General features: G+C 39.3%; 1 protein-coding gene and 1 pseudogene across 1 annotated transcript in view; both read left to right on the forward strand.

Annotated features, from left to right (window-relative positions):
• Positions 1 to 2,493: 2,493 nt before the first annotated feature.
• The window catches only part of GPATCH8 (G-patch domain containing 8), a 97,738-nt gene continuing 80,754 nt past the window's right edge, over positions 2,494 to 19,477 (forward strand). Inside the window, exon 1 of the mRNA XM_024760663.1 lies at positions 2,494 to 2,589. Within this exon, the coding sequence (XP_024616431.1) occupies positions 2,545 to 2,589 (45 nt within the window). The 5' untranslated portion in view covers positions 2,494 to 2,544. The remainder of the gene's footprint in view (positions 2,590 to 19,477) is intronic.
• Positions 10,269 to 18,701, forward strand: LOC112410142 (protein BEX3-like; annotated as a pseudogene).

Here is a 19,477-nt window from a genome sequence, read left to right on the forward strand (position 1 = left end):
TCCCATTTTTGGTAAGTGTCGGGGTTTTTTCCACTAAGCCAGTCAATTTCCCAGAGCAGGATCTGTGAATGAAAAATATCACCTGCCATGTCAGTAAACAAAGGATGTTGCAGCCATCAAGCCATAACATTACAGCCTCCCTAACGGTGAGCCCTGAGGGAACTCTGGTTGGAAACAGAATGCCCACGCTGCAGCCACCCTAATAGTGCACCCTGAGGAATCTCAGGATGAGAAAACACAGGATACTGGCCCCAGATAGCTGAGGTGCATATCAAAGGAGTGATTTCAGCGAGCCCAGACTCTTGCATCTTCCCATACACAGATAAGTGCTAAATTCCTTAAATTGAGATATCTGTTTTTCTTTAATTAATAGTAATATTTGATGTTCCGACTACCTGGTCTTTGTGGCAAAAATTCCTATAGATCCTGGCTCCCCCCTTGCCTCTTCAGAGCAGTCCCTCAGAGTGATCTGAGAGTCCTATCTCCCGGGCTTGAAGTCCTCAGAATGTCTGCCGAACAAAACGTAACTCTTAACTTTTAGGTTGTGCATTTCTTTTCAGTCAATAGATCCTATCTAGTCTATCACTGGGAGAAGCCTGACTCTCTGACCAGAATGTTGCCTTTTACGAAATCTTCCCATTTTCAGCATGATATCTCCCTCTTCAGTCGTCACAGATATGAAGTCTCTCTGGTTCAGCCTTTTCAGAGGAGAACCCTCCAGTTCATTACCTGGGTGGGAAAGGGATTTAGAGTCTAACTGTTCCCTTAACTGCCTTGTAACCAGTCCTCTTGTTTTTAGCGCCATTTACACCTTCATCTTCAGTGGTACCTGGTGATTCCAATTCTTGAGCCTTTCTATTATACCTTAGCATCAATCAACTTGTTTCCTGGCTTCCCTACTCCAGGACTTTGCTTTCTCCATTCTACTAAAGCCATTTCCATTTATCTATGCTCTCCAGCTTCCGAATGATGTTGACATCTCTTGTCTGCTATCGTCCTTTCTTCAGGTCTTTTTGTCCATGTGAATTTACGCCCTTCTCATCCTTTTACTGTCATTTCAGTGGGGTTGGGAGAGGGAGAAGAGGTAAATGTGTCATGTGCGTTCATGGGATTCAACCTGCCACCTTTACCCTCAAGTCTCTTCACAGTGTTTCAATTCTGTGTGTTCTGCCTCTACTTAAATAGGGAGCTCTATTCACTGCTCAGAACTGTATTCCGCTTGGACTGGGGGTTAGGTGCAGCAGAAGGTAACAAAGGAACAGAAGATACACACACTTTCTCCAAAAAATTACATTCCATTTGACTCTCTCAGGGCAGGGTAAGAGCCCTTTTTCCATCATGCGATTTCTGTCAACTACTCTTTTCAAAAGCAGGGAAGTCCTGCTACCTCTCCTATGTGTTTTATGTATTTTGGCTAAGGGAGCTGTAGGGCTAGGTGGGGTGCTCAGGAAGGTCAAAGGGTGGAAAAATCTGATTCATAACCCACACACAGACAGTGAGGGGAGGGAGGGAGGGAGGGAGGGAGGGAGACGCAAGAGGGAAGAGATATGGGAACATATGTATATGTATAACTGATTCACTTTGTTGTAAAGCAGAAACTAACACACCATTGTAAAGCAATTATACTCCAATAAAGATGTTAAAAAAAAAGACAGTGAGGGTCAGGGGCAGTATAAATTACCAATTTCCTTATTTTTAAAAAGGAAACTGAAGCCCAGAGAGCTGTAGTCGATTTGTATCAACTTTGGTCTCTTGGGAAATACTTCTCTCAAATGATCGCTTGAAAATGCCACATTATTAGCAGTCTTTGGCCCTTTGGGTCTAAGGTTCTCTCTGTCCCAAGGCTGCAGGCCCCTTGCTGTTCCTTGGGTCAAAGGTCGCTTCAGAGGTCGTTCCTTTCACCACCGCCCCTCAGTTTTGTTTTTTGTAGCACTGGTTAATTTTAAAAATTATGTTATTATATTATCTGATTATCCTCACTGGAATGTAAGCCCTATGAGAGAAGGGATCTTTCCTGTCTCGTGCGCCGTTTAATCCTCAGGGTGAACCTGGGATTCGAAACTAAGTCTGACTCCAAAATCCGCGCTTTCAGCCACTACATTATGCTGCTATTTGGTAAAGAAAGCAGAGGATGGGCTTCTGCGTTTTCAGGCAAGCAAGAGTGCAAAAAGAGATACCCTACTGGGAGAAGGGAGCAGGTTGAAAACATCCGGCTCTAGGAGCGCAGCGCCCTCTCGTGACCTTTCTCTCCGGAAGCGTTTGCAGCCCTCTGGCGCGAGTGCGCACGCGCGGCCTCCGGGGTCTCCCTCTGGGTCGCGCGCGAAGCGGGGACGTGAGGGAAGGTTCCGCCTCCAGGGTAGAAAGGCGCCTGCGCCGGCGGTGCTCCGGTCGGGACGCGCATATCTCGCTTCCTCCCTCCCTGACCTGTACGCGGGTGGGCGTGGGAGGAGGCGGGGAACACTGGAGGGGAGCGAGGGGGCGGGTGTCGCGGGAGGGAAGGAGCGAACCGGAGAGCGTCGTCCTGAGAGGAGTGAAGGCGGCAAAATGGCGGACCGCTTCTCCCGCTTCAACGAGGACCGAGACTTTCAGGTAAACACGGGCGTCGCCGAGGTCCGGGGAAGGCGCTGGCCGAGCCGGAACCTCCTCATCCCCCGCTCCCAGCTCGCTTTCTCTCCGGGGTCTGCTCCGGCTTCCGAAACGGCTCCCTTTTCTCCCTCCTCTGATTCCTCAAGGGGCCTCCCGGTTTGAGGCGAGGCCGCATCTCCTCTCACCCCGTATCCTCTTACCTCTTTACCTCAGGCCGCCGGGTTTACGGCCTCGGCCTGTTCGGGCTGCGGGTTTGGGAGCCCCAGCCTGGCTGCTGGGGGTGGGAGGAGGGCTGTGCTGCCCTCGGGTGTGCCCAGCGTGTTGCGGGCGCTGGGCTGTCTCCCAGGGGACACGGCGGTTGGGTTGGGGGGGGGGGGCGGGCTTGGGGCGAGTGTTGCTGAGACCGGGGCTCCCGAACCCCTGGATTTTGCTCGCACGGCTCTTCTTGGGGTCCTTCCCCCTCTTTCCTCATTGTAACAGATAAATCCCTTTCATTGTCTATTTTTCCATATCGTCACCCGGAGAAAGGGGGCTTTAGTTATCAGACGCCTTCTTGGTTAGTCAGACATTGAGATTTCTCCGGGCGTAAATGTTGCTGTTGTCGTTAGACCATTAAATGGGCTTGGAAAACAGTAAGTTACAGGATGATGGTCGATGTAGGCTTAGCCCTAAATCCTACCTCGAGAGATTTGTAAGAAGCGTCCTGATAATGGACTACAAGCAGGTGATGACTGGTACCAAAAGCTTGATTTTTTTCCTTCAGTTGCAGGCGTTGTATGGAAAAATGTCCTTGCCATGGCAAGCGTTATTGAGGAAAAAATTAAGGCCAAATTAGAACAACACGTCTTTCGGCTGTTTTCGAATACCTTCCAGTTAAGCATTGTTACCGCAGCAGTTTCGGGTACTGAAAGGGATTTAGTAGAGATGGGCTTAAAATACATCCTCAATCTCAAAGAAACCACTGCATTACTACCGCATATCCTGGCAACAGCAGTTTGGGTCAGGGGATGCCGAACTCAAATTATTATCCCGCTGCAGATCTTTCTCAGAGTAACACGGGAATACACGGGGTAGGTTTCGGAAGGCAGTTTGAAGGCTTTGAATTCTCCGAGATGTTTGGGTTGGTACATAAACAGGTAAAACAGTTAAGCCAACACTGTTAACAATCTGGTGCCTAGCACGCTTATGAGAAGTTTTGCAGCAGTGAAGGATCTGGGGCTGTCGAAAAGCCTTGTGATCACGCGCCTGCTGATAGCTGCAGCACAACACAGGATCTCAAGGTGTTTAAGGCTATAATGCAGGTCCTGGGAAGTTGGAAGCCATCAGTTCATATTAGCCATTTGAACCCTGGGAAAGGTGGTTTTTTGTTTGTTTGTTTTAGGGAGCACCATAAAACATGAGTAGGCTGCAAGATGTGTGGGATTTATTGGTAGTTTTTTAAGGAGACATGTTGGTAACTAAAATCCTCAAGTGCTTTTCAGAGGAGAGAATTTGAGGATCACTTAATAAAATTGAAAATAAATAATATGGACAACTGAGTTTTGAGGGGAGATGTTTGTCAACCACAGGATTTCAGCAGTCAAACAAACAGGATTTGCAGGGCCTTGAAAGATTTTGAAAACTGGGGAGCAGAGTATGAATGCCGTCACCTGAAAAAACTGAGAAAGCCTCTACTTTTTCAAGTAAGATGACTTTCTCTTTTGATGCTGTAGTTGCGTTTATATAAGATCTGCTTTTGGTTGCTTGGTAGTCCTTTGAAGATACTACATATATTTTATGCACTGCTTTTATATTGGAATACCCAATTCCTGCTGTATTGGGTCAGCCAGGTAAATATTGGTATTTAAAATTCGGATGTCCCAGCATTATGGATAAATAGGGCATTGGTAATGAAAAACTTTTAGACAATTACAGGATAATAAAACTTCTGTAAATTATTGTGCTAACATTAAAAAAAAACATTCATTTAAAATACTTAAAAGTACTGTTTTCTGGATGTTTTAATAAAAGGGAAAATATAGATTGATTTTCATTAATGATGTCATTTGATTTAGTTATTGGAGGGAAGACATAATAGGATGCTCCTGCATATAGTATATCTGAAACGTTGTTCAAGGTCAGGTTATTCAAAATTAACTGTGGCCTTCTTTTAAGGCCTTAAGTGATAAATGAGGTGAAGCCAGTAAGTACACTTGAAAACAGATCCAAAGTAGGTTTCCAGACACAGTGCACAGATCCTGTTGCTTTAAACAGATCTTTTTCTAGTACTGGAAATTTTTCTGTGCACCTTCTCTGGTAAGTTCTAGATGATTATCATTTTCTTTGCCTTTAATTTGGCAAGATAATTTAGAATTTCACTCTTTGCCAATTTACCATCAAGTGCAAATTTTGGGGAGTTTGAGTACTGTCTCTTGAATTTAGTATGGAGTCAGAGGTGGCTTCACTATTAGATTTTGTGAACACGTAAAGTTTCAAAGGTGTCTTGTATAATATAGTGAGGAGCTTAACTGGTATGCCACTTGAAGCACTTATGAATATAAAGAGTAATTATTATCAGGGACATATGTTTGAAAACATTTGATAACTTCATTTTAATAAACAGGTACTGTTCTATGAGCTTTATGTGTGTTATCTCATAATCTTCACAATAACTGTAGGAGGTGGGCACTATTACTCTCATTTTCAAATGAGGCAGCTCAGGCACAGATAATTAAATAACTTGGCCAAGTATACGCAGCTGGTAAATGGCAGAACCTGGATTCAGACTTTGGCTTTTTGACTTTTGAACGTGTGCCCATGACCATTATCTCTACTGGCAATTATGTATTTTATATAACTGTAATCGAGTCATCAGATGTGTAGGATAAACTTATAGGTCACAAAGAATAAATGAGCTTTTAGAGAGGTGATACAATTACAGTTTTTACTCTGTTCCGTTTTGTGCAGATCTGTTTCTCGTTGGTCTCCCAAGGCTTCTAGGGAGGCTCCGGACAGTAATAAGTTACACCTTGTTGTACAGGATATATCGTTAACTTGTTTTAGTTCAGACATTCTTTTGTGTACCCCTTTTAAGTGGTATTTTATCTTTGGAAGTCTTTGAGATTTAGGCTGATGTATTTATTTTTTTAATGTTTTAAGAGTTTTAACTACTCCTTTAAGAATCTGACCTCAATTTCTGAATGAGACATGACTTCTGCCTACGTTTACCAGATTAAGGCATACTTGTTCACAGATTGAAATGTTACACAAACTAATGGAAAATAACATAGTATAATTTACAATATAGATGTGTTCAGCACTTTGAACTACAAGTTCACTAAAGAAAGTACTATTTGTACAGTGATGTACAGCTACGAGGTGTACACACTGCTTAGCGTTTAGTGGTTGCGCAGCATTGATGATGATGCAGCTGAATGTTAGTGAGGAAATGTTCTTCAGCTTGCGTACCTGCAGAGGACTGGTGATTTAGAGTAGCCTCTCATTTCTTCTTGTTCTGAATGTATTCTGCATTAGATTTCTAATGAAAAGGAGCTACAATAATAGATCAGTGAGTGATAATGAGAGAAACAACTATCTTAAAGGTGATAATAAAAATGTAAAAATTACCCAAGAACTTCCTATAACCTATATAGTAATCATAATGGTACACAGCAATAAGCAAGTCATGTATTACTTTTATGTAGTATGTTTGTAGGATTCCTTTTTGTGTTTCATATATGATACCAGGATGTGACCTTCAGATAATTCTTAATTGAGACCATTAAGTCAGGAGGTTTACAGTTTAAAAATATTTAGGTCATAGAAATATATTAATATATTTTCTGTGTGGGTCTGTGTAATAGAGTTGGCATTCTAATGCAGGCATGCCAGAGATCACACATGGGCAAGTGTTCTAATCTCTGTTTCCTGTGTTTCCTGTCATCTGAAAGCTGCCACTAGCTATGAAAATCATTGTCAGCTTTGCTTGGGAGACTGAAACTTACGCAAAATCATTACTGTTTCGTTTCCCATATACATTATGATAGGTGGAAAGGATTGGAACCAAGGCTGTACAAATTTCAAAATACTGATGATGAATTGGCATGATTATTATTAGCAAATGCGAAATTATTGGTTAGTATATTCTCAAGGGATCAAGAGTGGCCAAAGAAAGGTCAGCATAAAGGAGAGCTCCCTGGTGGTGATTTGAAGGGTAGAGGGTATATATTTAAGGCAAAAGGCACTTAAAAACGTGGGGCATGTTAAGGAATAACATCATAGAGACACTTACAATTTGCGTTGAAGGGAGGATGGGGTTGGCGAGAAGTGTGATCATAGGGCTTCATGTGATGGTACCCTTATTTATTTGTTTTCAAAGTGGGCATGGAAGACCAAGAAGAAACAAATAATGTCTAGACAAATATATCGTTAGGCTGAGTGCCGTCAAAATTATAGAAAAATAGGTGTCCCTGTTGTATTCCTTCCTTTTAGTCTGTATGTGTCACAGAATTCTCATTAAAGTACTGCGAAGGATTCTTTTATCACATTTTCTCAGGTCTTTAAGTTATATAACCAGAACTAAAGTTTGTGACTTAAATTTTTTTTTAATGTATATAATTAGCTATCCTGATTGTGCTGCTTCATTGCTGAGATAATTTCCATATAAATTCAGTCTATTTGGGTACATGATAAAATGAATAAAGAACAGTCTGTTTTCTTGATGTGGTCAAGATTACCATTTTTGGAAAAGTTGTAGCAGAAGTTCATGAAATCTTGAATTATGGATTTGAAACCCATGTAGAGGTTTCATTTTTGTTCTTGTGATTTAATAAGTTTCTAATATTTTATTAATGAAAATGGATTCCAGCTTGAGGTAGACATCCAGTTCTTGAATTCTATTCAAATTCCTTCCTGAAACAACTTGGTACTTTTGCTTGTATGCCTGGCATTCTCTTTTCATATTAGCATTGCCATTTAGTATTAAGTGAAAGCTGACTCATGGCAATTACCAAAGGAATTACAAATGACCACCACAAATCCTGAAAGAAGGCATTGATTTGATATTGCAGTGAATACCAGAAGATGTTGTAATGATTTTCCAGTTATAAAAAATGAATTGTCCATTTAACTTGGAAGTCTAACCAAATGTGCTTAATTCATGTTGTATTAATCAGTGCAAAAAATTAAATATGCTCAGGCTGAATATACCGTGTTGTCATTCTTACACAAAATGATATCTTTGGGATTTAACATACACTTAGTATTTTATACTAATTTAGGAATGTATGGGGGAAAAGTATAGCTAAAGTTGGTTTGGCATTGTACATAGGTTAATAGCACACAATGTTTTAGTAAGTGCTATAGAGAGTAAGAAATTAAAGTTAGGACCCAAAACCACGAGTTTCCTGTTTCTTGCCTTAATTCTTCTTTTTACTGACAATCTTAGGGTAAGATAAATCTTGTGTTTTGTGTCAGTCAAGCAACCAGAAAGTTATCTTTGTAATATTACATTTACTCTCATCTCGTGAGGTTCCAATTATTTTTTGCCATCCTTGCCACTCTTTAGCAATTACATTGATTTCGAGAGGGAATTTCAATTTATTGCTGTGTTTTATAGAACTGAAATACAAAATAGCTCTCCAGGTTTAAAGATGTAATAGAGAAAAGTCATTGATCGTGGTGTTTTTTTTTTTTTTTTTTTTTAGCTTGAACCCATGTCCCCTGCATTGGCAGGTGGATTCTTAACCACTGCGCTGCCAGGGCAGTCTAGTCATGTTTTGTATCTGACATTTTAAATAATGATTGTTGGAAAAGTCAGTGTTCGTATCTCATGGTTCATGTAATAGTATTTTTCCAGAGTTGATGAGAGAAGAACAGCTTAATTTTTCACCCTCTTTATAGGTAGTACTGATAAAAAAATCAAGAAATTAATTTGATACTTTAGGTCTTGACTATAGAAGAAACTAAAGCTGATGCTTGTGGATTATATGCTGTAGTGTCAATAATTTCTCTTGTTGCTATGAGTAAAATTATGGAGTATTTTTAAAGAAGGGGCAAAAGTGATTGAAAATTTAATTGGTTTAATACTACTTTAGGGTATCATCTGCACGAGAGATGCAAAGTTTATTTACTTCAAGAATATTTTTTAGAATATAAGCTAATTTTAAAAATTGTTAAAACAATATTTGAATAGGGGTTGTACTAAGAATAGTATGTATGATTATGTGGCGGAGTTGGTTAAGAAGTGGTGTTTTTCAAGGAGCTATTGTTTTAGCTGGAGAGATAACAAAAGTAATAATATTAAGTTTATTACACACAAGACTAGCATGATTATCAGATGAATAGTATTATAGTCAATAAATGCAAAACCCTAAGGAAAAGAGAGAGCCCTTAAAATGGAATAATTAGGTGTGCCTTTATGAAGAAATTAGCATTTAAACTGGGTCTTGAAAGATGGGTTTGCATCCTTGCAAAGGAAAAGAATGGGAGGCATTCAGTTGGAGAAAATAGGGTAAAAGTATAGAAGTGGAACTAGCAGAATTGGTTTTTGTAGGACAATGAATAAAACATTGGAAATAGGGGAAAAGTGAAAGCTGGGGATACAAAAGTAAGTTTTATTTTAATGCTGTAGGCAGGCATGTACTGGCTATTTAAGGTGTTGTTTAAGCAGGAGAATAGACATAGGAAGATTGATTTAGATACAGTTGTGTTAGATATGCTATACATACAGTTAAAGCTGTGATAACCAGTCTCCATTAACCAAAATTAATGTGAGTGGGGGCAAGGGAGTAGAGGGCGTATACAAGGGCTATGTGATTTTAAGTGTGGCAGAGAGATAAGTGAGGACTTTTGGGGTGGAGAGTAGAGAAAAAAGTTGGATCAATGGATTGTAGGTTCTGATGGGGTTTAAGAATTGTTGGAGTGGAGGTACTAGAGGGAATGAGCTGGAAGGACAGAAGGTTGTGGTTGGAGAGCACAGTGTTTGAAGTAGAGATTATGGAAGGGTTGAAATTATTAGTAATGACCATGAGAGTGAAATGGCTAAGATAGAATGGAGGTCAAGATCATTATAGGAAAGGAAGTTAGGGAACTGAGGCACCAGGGTGTTGTAAAACCATCTAACCTGGATATTAGAATGGTAATATTGTGTAGTTGCATACTGTCATGGTTTAATAAGTGCCCTTGTATACATTCTTGTCTAATTCTCCCAGTAACTCGGCAAGATAAGTAGTATAGGTAGTAAGTCTTTCATAGATGAAGAAACTGAAGATAAATTAAGTTATTTGCCTAGTACAGAGCTGAGTTTTGAACTTTAATCTTCTGATTTCTTTTGTAGCATTCTTTCTGCTGTGGTACATAGTTTGGCCTCTTTTTGAGGAGATGAGTGTTGGTATTGTCTACATTATGCAAAGCATTGTTTCTCTTTAATACATAGCAGCATTTTCTACCAATTAACTAACTGGTAGGAAATAGTTGGTATGCTTGTCATTAAATATTTTTTTTCCCAGAACCATCTCAGCTTAATTGGTTCTTCATGACTTCTTGCTTGCCTTTTTGCTGTTTATAGGCCTACCAGAAATTCCATTCCATTTCCCAAACATTTATTGAGTGCCTGTTTGTTAGCACAGCATCATAAAAAGATAAGAAAATAAGATTTTTAAAAAATTATTCCATTTTGTTAATTTGTTCCAGTAAAAGAGTAGATGGCAGAGAAGAGTGGTACTTCTACTGGGTACTGTCAAATTAGGATACCAAAAACTTATCCATGACCGTTATAGCATCAAAAGTTGACTGCTGTGGAATCTAATGATGCTACTGTCAGCTACTATTTTTTGAGTAGTTTTACATGCCAGGCCACGTGCCATGGCATTTTGGAGATATTTATCTAATCTAAGTAACCATCCAAACCAGGTGGTGGTATCCTTCATTTTACGTAAGAGAAAACTGAGAAATTGAGGCCACACAGTGAACTCAGTTTTGAACCTTGTTTTCTCCTAAAATATGACTTTTCCTGTCTTTCCTGATTGTTTCAAGTATAAGATACAAACACACTAACTTGGTTTCTAAGACTCTTAAGCATCTCGTGCCATTGTAACAGGTGTATTTCTTTTCTTTCCCCTCATTGTCCTGTCCTGCTATTTTGTAGTTTATGTTATTATCTGGACATGCTAGGCTCTTTCATCGTTTTTTGTTTTTGCATATGCTCTTACCTGTCTGGAATTCCTACTACTCATTCTTTTTTTTTTTTTTTTTTTTTTTTTTTTTTGGTGTGACCGTGTCCCCTGCATTGGCAGGTGGATTCTTAACCACTGCGCCACCAGGGAAGCCCTCATTCTTTTTTTTTAAAAAAAAAAAAAATTTATTTATTTGGTTACACCAGGTCTTAGTTTCGCCAGGCAGGCTCCTTAGTTGCGGCATGCGTGTGGGATCTAGTTCCCTGACCAGGGATTGAACCCAGGCCCCCTGCATTGGGAGCAGGGAGTCTTATCCACCACACCACCAGGGAAGTCCCCTTACTACTCATTCTTCAAGACTCAGTTTGCTGTTGTCTCTGTCGTCTTCCCTAGGCAGAGTTAGTTGCTTCATTTTCTGTGCTCCCACAGCACTTTGGTCATATTTCAGTAACAACACTTTTATTAGTAATAGTAGTAGCTAACAGTACAGAGTGCTCTCTCTGTTAGGTACTGTGGTATGCATTATTATATCATGTAATCCCCTGGTAAGGTGGGTTTTATTTTTATCCCCATTTTACAAAAGAAAAACTTCCCCACTTCCCACAGCTAGTGAGTCGAAGAAGTAGGTTTCAAGTAGTTTGGACCAGTCTCAGCCTTTAACCACTGTGTTGTTTTATTTCTCCTACGGTATACTTTGTAATACTTATTATAATACTTATAATTTATCTCATCTTCCTGGACGTGGAACTCCTTGAATGCAGTCTTTCTTGTTTTATTCATTTTTCTAGTATTGAGTCAGGGTCTGGCACCTACAGGTTGCTCAGGTATTTGAATTAATGGTTAAGTAGAGGCATGTATGTAGGAAGGAAAGACTTCGTAGAGTCTTAAGAAGAATGTCCAGACTTGGTGGCTCAGCTTCCTGCTGTGCTGTGGATTATCTAGGTTGACCTATTAGTTCTGTAACATCCTAAAGCCAGTTGAAGGATATTTCAAGTGTGGAGGTTGTTTTACGGAGAGTTATAATCTCACTTTATTTTATATTGTATATAATTTCAGCAATCTTTTAGTTGTGAGTTTCCTTTTGTGTGACACATTGTACATACACATTGTTTTTCCTTGGACTAGTGCAGAATTTTTGTCAAACGTCTAAATAGATAGACATTTATCGTACCAGCCAGTGGTGAAAAATAATAAGCATTGCTATGGGTCTCAGAGGACTTCTTTTTTTTAATTAATTAATTTATTTTTTCTATCTATTTATGTCTATCTTTGGCTGCGTTGGGTCTTCGTTGCTGCACGCAGGCTTCAGTAGTTGTGCCACGCAGGCTCAGTAGTTGTGGCGCATGGGCTTAGTTGCTCCGAGGCACGTGGGATTTTCCCGGACCAGGGCTCAAACCCGTGTCCCCTGCATTGGCAGGTGGATTCTTAACCACTGCGCCACCAGGGAAGCCCCTCAGAGGACTTCTTAACTATTGTCTCCATATCTTTTTGAATGCCTCAAAAATTGTTTACTGACTTTGCCTGCATTTCTGAAAAAGGTCGACTTCTCCTATGGGGTTTTAAAAAGTTCCTAATTTTTCAGTGTAATGAGTTTTTGGAAACCAGTCCTTTCTTGTTCTAGTCAAATTATCCAGAAAATTTGATATGTCAAACAGATGTACGTGTATTTTTAGATGAGTGTGTGATATGCTTATACCCTTGACTCAGTGTAATGTGTTTTCAAGTTCTTAGATATTTACTGAGATGGCTTAGCCAGTTATCTTTCCTACCAGATTACATAGAGTTAAGTTTTATAAGTGAATTTATTCTTCTGGGTTACTGACTGGCCTCAACAGTGCCTTAAAATAATAATTCATTATTTTGTAACTCTTTAAATCTCAAAACCTATGCAGTAATACTGTAGTGTGATCATCTGGAATTTACAGCTGCGGAAACAGGCCTAAACCCAGAGAGTGGTTTGGTAATCTGCCCAAGGTTATACAGCTAGCAGACAGTAATGATTTGATTTCTGGTGTCTCTGACTTCAGAGATCTTTGGCTTTACAATAATATACTGGAAGGCACTGGAAATCAGACTATGTCATTAGGAAAACAGTAGTGAAGAACTGGGGTTTTTGAGGAATTGACCACAATGGTGTTTCTGTCTACTTTCTAAATTGAAATAAATTTTAAATATACTAATAAAAAAACATCAATAATCCCCCAGAATGTCCTTTTTTTTTTCTGGCCAAGAGGCTTTTGGGATCTTAGCTCCCCAACCAGTGATAGAACCCGGGCCCTTAGCAGTGAAAGTGTGGAGTCCTAACCGCTGGACTGCCAGAGAAGTCCCAGAATGTCCATTTCTTTTTGGATAGGTTTTTCATCCTGAGACATTTTCTTTCTGAATTAAGATAATACTAGAATTAGTTTATTTGGAATGAGTAGGGCAGAGGGAGACAGATGAATTCTCATATTTATTTGTTGACAGAGGAGGACTGTTTTTATTCATAGATGAAATATGAAGCTGTTCTGTATGGCTCTGTCTGCTAAACAAAACTATTTTTGGTCCATGGCAGGTGGAATCAGCATCATTATACATTTTGTATTTAGAAAGTCCAGATTATAAACAAGTATGTTATTTGAGTTGTGATGTAGGACTGTGATTAATAATATATACTTGGAGACATTAGACAATCTCTAAGGGGCTAATGGTAAATACAGTACAAAAGATAAATTTTGGTTGGGGAGATTTGGAGCAGAGAGACAGGAACATCTACAGTATGCAGCTAAATAGCCAGAGCCAGGTGCTAAGATAGGGTTGGCATGAGTGGTACAATAAACTGCCAAAGATAAAACTTTTAAACTTGGCTCATACCTAGTCTAGATAGGAAAAGCCAGACAGGATTTAAAATCTCAGTCTGTATAATCCTTGTGTTAATAATTGATTTGACTATTCAGATCAGAACTTTGTATCTGCCGACTTTGACTGTGAGTAATATTTTTCTTTTCTTTTTTTTAAGAAATGGTATTAAATTTTAATAGTCATAGGAACATGGAAGAGACTCACCTCTTTAGGGTCTTAAATATTGTGTTTTGCTATTTGAAATTATGGGCTGTTTGTTGTGATCCTTAAAGAATTGGCCCACACTTTTCTTTAGCTCTAGTTTTCCCTATTAATTACCATATAGTTAATCACTGGAAAAGGTACAGCTGTGGGATTATGTGGATTCCGAAATTAGCACTGGTTAGCAAAAAACAAGATTATTTATATGGATAAATTTAGGGCAACCCCTGTCTCTATTTATATTTAAATGATCACTACAGCTAAATTTGTAATGAGAAGTTTCCACATTTGTCCTGTGCTTGGAAGCAGAATTCTTGACCTGTAAGGAACTAGAACTACCATGTACTTTTAATGACACACAGGTCAGTCAGTTTCTATTCATTTGTAGTTAGACCTACCACAAGTTGATACTTTTTTGAGAGAAGAAGCAGTTGAAAGAAAGTCAACTGGGTGTATGTATACATGTGTGTGCATTTAAAAATCTTTGACACATTTTTTGGTGTGTGCGTGTCTGATCTTTTTGAACTTACATTTCTGATCAGCATAAATGAAAAACTATATTTGAATTCTGAAAGCAGGTAATATTTAGAAAGGAAGAGTTGATTTAGACAATGGAATAAGTGTTCAAAGCAGTCATCATTGAAACCAAATTTTAAGAATGCTCTAACAGGATCTGTGAATTTTCACTAGGGTGACCCAGTGGTTTATGCTTCTTGTCCTGGCTAATTAATAACGATTAGCACTCCCTTTTACTCTCAGAGTGCCCTGGTTTGTATGATACGATCATTTTACCTCTAACGGGATTTGAGAGATCTAAATGTGGTTTTGAAAGCAGGGTAAAGCAGAAAAAATTACTTCTGTTCAAATCCCTGTTGGGGTCTTCAGATAATCGGATGCCATACTGACTATTTTTGGAAAGAAGGATCTTAGTAAGTTCATCTGAATGACTTGAAAAAAATTTTTGTGGGGGAGAGAGGCAAGAAATAAAATATAATTATCATCATCATCATCATCATTGCTACTACTATCATAGTTTGTGCCGTGGGAGTTTGAAATCACTTTTTATATCCCTTCCTTTGTTCTTCGTTTTGCTTTTCTAGTATGACATTCAGAAGGGACAAAAGGATTCAGAGTGAAAAGTTAAACCACTTAACCTCAAAGACAACCACTATTTCCAATTATATGTGGGTTCTTTCAGAGTTACTTAATATATACAAGCATTCTCCATTCTACCTTTCCAACGGTAGCATGCAAGCACATTTTTCAGCACTCTAATTGTTTTCTCATAATAATATGCTTTCAATAATAATAATAACTAAAAGATTTTTGTTTTTATTTTAAACTAATTTATTTTAAACTTATTTTAGACATATGGAATGGTCCCAAAAATAGTATAGAGGGTTTTGGTATATCACTCACCCAACTTCTCCTGCTACAGTATTTGTACAATAACCATAATATAATTATCAAAACTAGGAAATTAACATTGGTAAAATAATATTAACTAAACCATAGAGCTTACTTGAATTTTACTACTTTTTCTACTGATGTCCTTTTTCTGTTCCAGAATCCCATCCAGGATTCCACATTGATTACATTTAGCTATTCTTTGTCTCCTCTAATGTATAACACATCCTCAGTCTTTCCGTGTCTTTTGTGATAACTAGGTTTTTTGTTGTTTTTTTTTTTTAATTTTTATTTGGAGTATAGTTGATTTACAGTGTTGTGTTAGTTTCAGGTGTACAGCTATACATATACATATATCCACTTTTTTTTTTAAAGATTCTTTTCCTATATAGGCCCTTACAGAGTATTGAGTAGAGTTCCCTGTGCTATACAGCAGGTTCTTATTAGTTAGCTCTTTTATATATTGATAACTAGGTTTCGACTAACTCTGCTTTCTATAGGGAATATTATTTCAGAATTATGGAGGCAAGCTTATTTTTTTTTTTTTTTTTTTTTTTTTTTTTTTTTTTGCGGTACGCGGGCCTCTCACTGTTGTGGCCTCTCCCGTTGCGGAGCACAGGCTCCGGACACGCAGGCTCAGCGGCCACGGCTCACGGGCTCAGCCGCTCTGCGGCATGTGGGATCTTCCCGGACCGGGGCACGAACCTGTGTCCCCTGCATCGGCAGGCGGACTCTCAACCACTGCGCCACCAGGGAAGCCCAAGCTTATTTTTTTTAATCTTTGGGCTTTGTATGGGAATGTAGTGGAAGGAATATGAGACTAAGAATCAGAAGCCTTTGTGAATTTGTGACAATCTCTGTATCCGTTTATGTATCAGTTCTCTTGTTTGTAAAATAGTGATGATAAAAAAAAAAAATCCCCTAAATTCAGCTGATTCCCAGATCCTGTATTGAGTATCTCATGAGCTTATCCTAATAACCTTAGGATAAGGTTTCTAAAGGTATTTTATAAAGCTAAAAGAAGCTGTACATGTCTGTGTGTATGGAGTGGTATTGACCCTTCCCAAAACTTTTTTTTAAAAAATAAACCTTTTATTTTAGTACAGTTTTAGATTTACAGAAAGATTGCTAAGGTAGTACAGAGTTCATATATATACACATAACACCTCATATACTTTGTGCCCATTTTCCCCTGCTGTTAACATTTTACATTAGTATGGCATATTTGTACTAAAGAGCCAATGTTGATATATTAGTAGTAGTAGTAGTAGTAGCATTTGGCCGCACCCAGAGGCATGTGGGATCTTAGTTCCCCGACCAGGGAACGAACCCGCGCCCCCTGCATTGGAAGCGTGGAGTCTTAACCACTGGACTGCCAGGGAAGTCCCTTAATACATTATTATTAACTTTATTCAGATATCCTTAGTATTCCCCTAATGTCCTTTTTCTATTCCAGGATCCCATACAGGATATCACATTACATTTAGCTGTCATGGCTCCTTAGACTCTTCTTGACATTGAGCAAAAATTTAGTTAATGTTATAATTGTCATTAATTTTGAGTAATTAATACTTAATAAGTATTTCAATTTATCATAAGTACCTATATATATTCTCTAGCTCAGTGGGGCCCTATGCTTATGTTTATTGTAGATTTGTTTAATCTTCTAAAGCAAACCCTTTGACTTGTACATTTGTGTTTGGGGCATTGTTAGATAAATTTATGACTTACTTGATATAAAAGCCTTCATTAGGAGCATGGATCCAAAATTTAACGTTGTTCCTATAGGTAAGAAAGATTTGCTTTAAATGATCTGTTTCGGGGGAAACAAGGGACTGCTTGCTTCCTTTGCTAAAGAAAAATGAAGAGTTTCATATATCTTCTTTGACCACCTTCATGCCCAACAAAAATATAGTCCTTCTTAACTCTTCTTTGAGGAAGGAGCTATCTAGTCTTCAAGGCAATTCCCTCCAAATCTCCATGTCTTTGATCTTTTCCAGCTCCTCCTTTGTTTTCTGTATATTTGGTCCTCCTCCCCACCTCCTTAAAAAAAACTTAATAAACAGTTTTAAAAAGCAAATCTTACTATACTACTCTCTTTCTTAAAGACCTCTACTAGCTGCATATAGCGTAAATCATAGATCAGAGAATAAGTCCTGTGCTCTACAAAGCCAGCCTTATACTTTTCAGTAGAAGAGTCTCCACACTCCACCTGCACCTGGCTATGATCCAGCCCCCTTCCGCTTTGAAGTCTTGCTTGATACTCCTAGTCTGTGCTCCTGCAGCTCTTCATTTACATCTCTGTTATGGCACTTAACCATATTGTAATTCACTGTTTAGCTGTTTCCTTCTCCATAAGGCATATTCTTTAAGTCCAGGCACTCTTTCTTTATCTATGTGTCTTGTGCCAGAACACTTCCTAGTAGATGACAAAAAATTAGTGAATATTACGTGTTGGGTTAGAATAACATGTCCTTTTATGTAAATAAAGAGAGAAGAGGCTTGTTTATACAAGATGATTTTTTAACTGTTGTAAGGACTCAGTATTTCCACATCCTTGCCCTTGTCCCTTAATTTTTTCAGTCTTTTGAAGGTGATTTGTGGGATTCCCTGGTTGTCCAGTGGTTAGGACTCAGTGCTTTCATTGTGGTGGCCTGCATTCAGTCCCTGGTCAGGGAACTAAGATCCCACAAGCTGCGTGGTGTGGCCGGAAAAAAAAAAAAAAAAAAAAAGATGATTTGCACTGTTCAAATTATGCCCTTAATGGGATGTTTTTTGTAAAATACTTTTTCCCAGACATTCTGTTAGACTCAACTTGTAGGTAGAACTTTAATCTTATACCTAGATATAGCATGTAGTCCAATAGCCTCTTGTCACAGGTAAGGAAGCTTTGTGCTAATAACGTCTTTAATTTTTTAGAACATTGTGCCCCCTTTATTAAAATGTATTATTAAAAACAGTAATACAGGGAGTTTTCTGTGTGTGTGCTTGAGGCAGGAGGGGTGCACTCCTGCTGCACTGGCTACAGGAGTTGGGGGGTGAGTTTGGCGGTGACGTGGTGCCCTCACATGACTGGGAGCTGCAGAGCAAAGCAGCCTTCATCCCTCCAGGGAGAGTGGAGCAGGTCTGTGGGTATAAGTGTTGCGGCAGTGCACTGGTGGCGAGAATCGGAGAAGCAAGAAGACAGCAAGGATAGGCCTAGGAAAATGAAGAAATGGAGCAGCCCATGAAGAATGGAGAGGAAGACCCCCCCTTTGGGAGGGGGCGAAGGCCACCAGCCAGCAGGAAATAATACACAGGGAAAGGCTCTCCGAGTTGCCTGTAATTTCCAGTGGGCCATACCCAGTAGACAGGTCAGTGATGGGATGGGTGGAGATGGAAATGTGAATGGACGGGTTGAGAGAAATCAGGAGAAAACTTAGGGAGCTGCAGTTGAGGAATTGTCTTTGTATACTTGTAGGGGAGCTCTCTAATCACCATGACCATCATGATGAATTTTGCCTTATGCCTTGACTCCTGCCATTTCCCTTGAGATTAATACTGTGATTCCCAATGTTGTGTTCTTTTTCCTTTCATTTTCCTGATATGCCTTTACCGATCCGTTTGCTGTGAACCTTATGTAATTTCCATGTGTCAGGTGTTACCAGCTTCTAATTAGAGATTGCCTTGGCACCCAATCGAAGTTTTTCTGCCAACAGTACAGTTTCACCCATTCGCCTGGAAAAATGTAAAGTTAATAAAGCAATTAAAAAGCTTCTAAAAAAGCAAAAAAAAACCAAACCCCCCAAACGAAAACAGAACAAGTAGCACAAATATAAAAGTGGATACTGTTTAAAAGTTCAGGCTACATTGTAACAAAGTAAAAAGTGAAAGAAAGTGCTGCATTCTCCATTTCATTTCTTAGAGGTAATCATTGTTATCAGTTTTACAATTTTTTAGTCAGTTTTTTTTAAAAATAAATTTATTTATTTATTATTTATTTTTGGCTGTGTTGGGTCCCCGTTGCTGCGTGCAGCTTTCTCTAGTTGCGGTGAGTGGGGGCCACTCTTCATTGTGGTGCGCAGGCTTCTCACTGCAGTGGCCTCTCTTGCTGTGGAGCTCGGGCTGTAGGCGTGTGCACTTCAGTAGTTGTGGCTCACAGGCTCTAGAGCGCAGGCTCAGCAGCTGTGGCGCATAGGCTTAGCTGCTCCGTGGCATGTGGGATCCTCCTGGACCAGGGCTCGAACCCTTGTCCCCTGCATTGGCAGGCGGACTCCCAACCACTGCACCACCAGGGAAGCCCTGTAGTC

The sequence above is a fragment of the Neophocaena asiaeorientalis genome, unplaced genomic scaffold (assembly GCF_003031525.2).
Source record: "Neophocaena asiaeorientalis asiaeorientalis breed wild unplaced genomic scaffold, Neophocaena_asiaeorientalis_V1.1 scaffold30, whole genome shotgun sequence".
Lineage (NCBI taxonomy): Eukaryota > Metazoa > Chordata > Mammalia > Artiodactyla > Phocoenidae > Neophocaena > Neophocaena asiaeorientalis.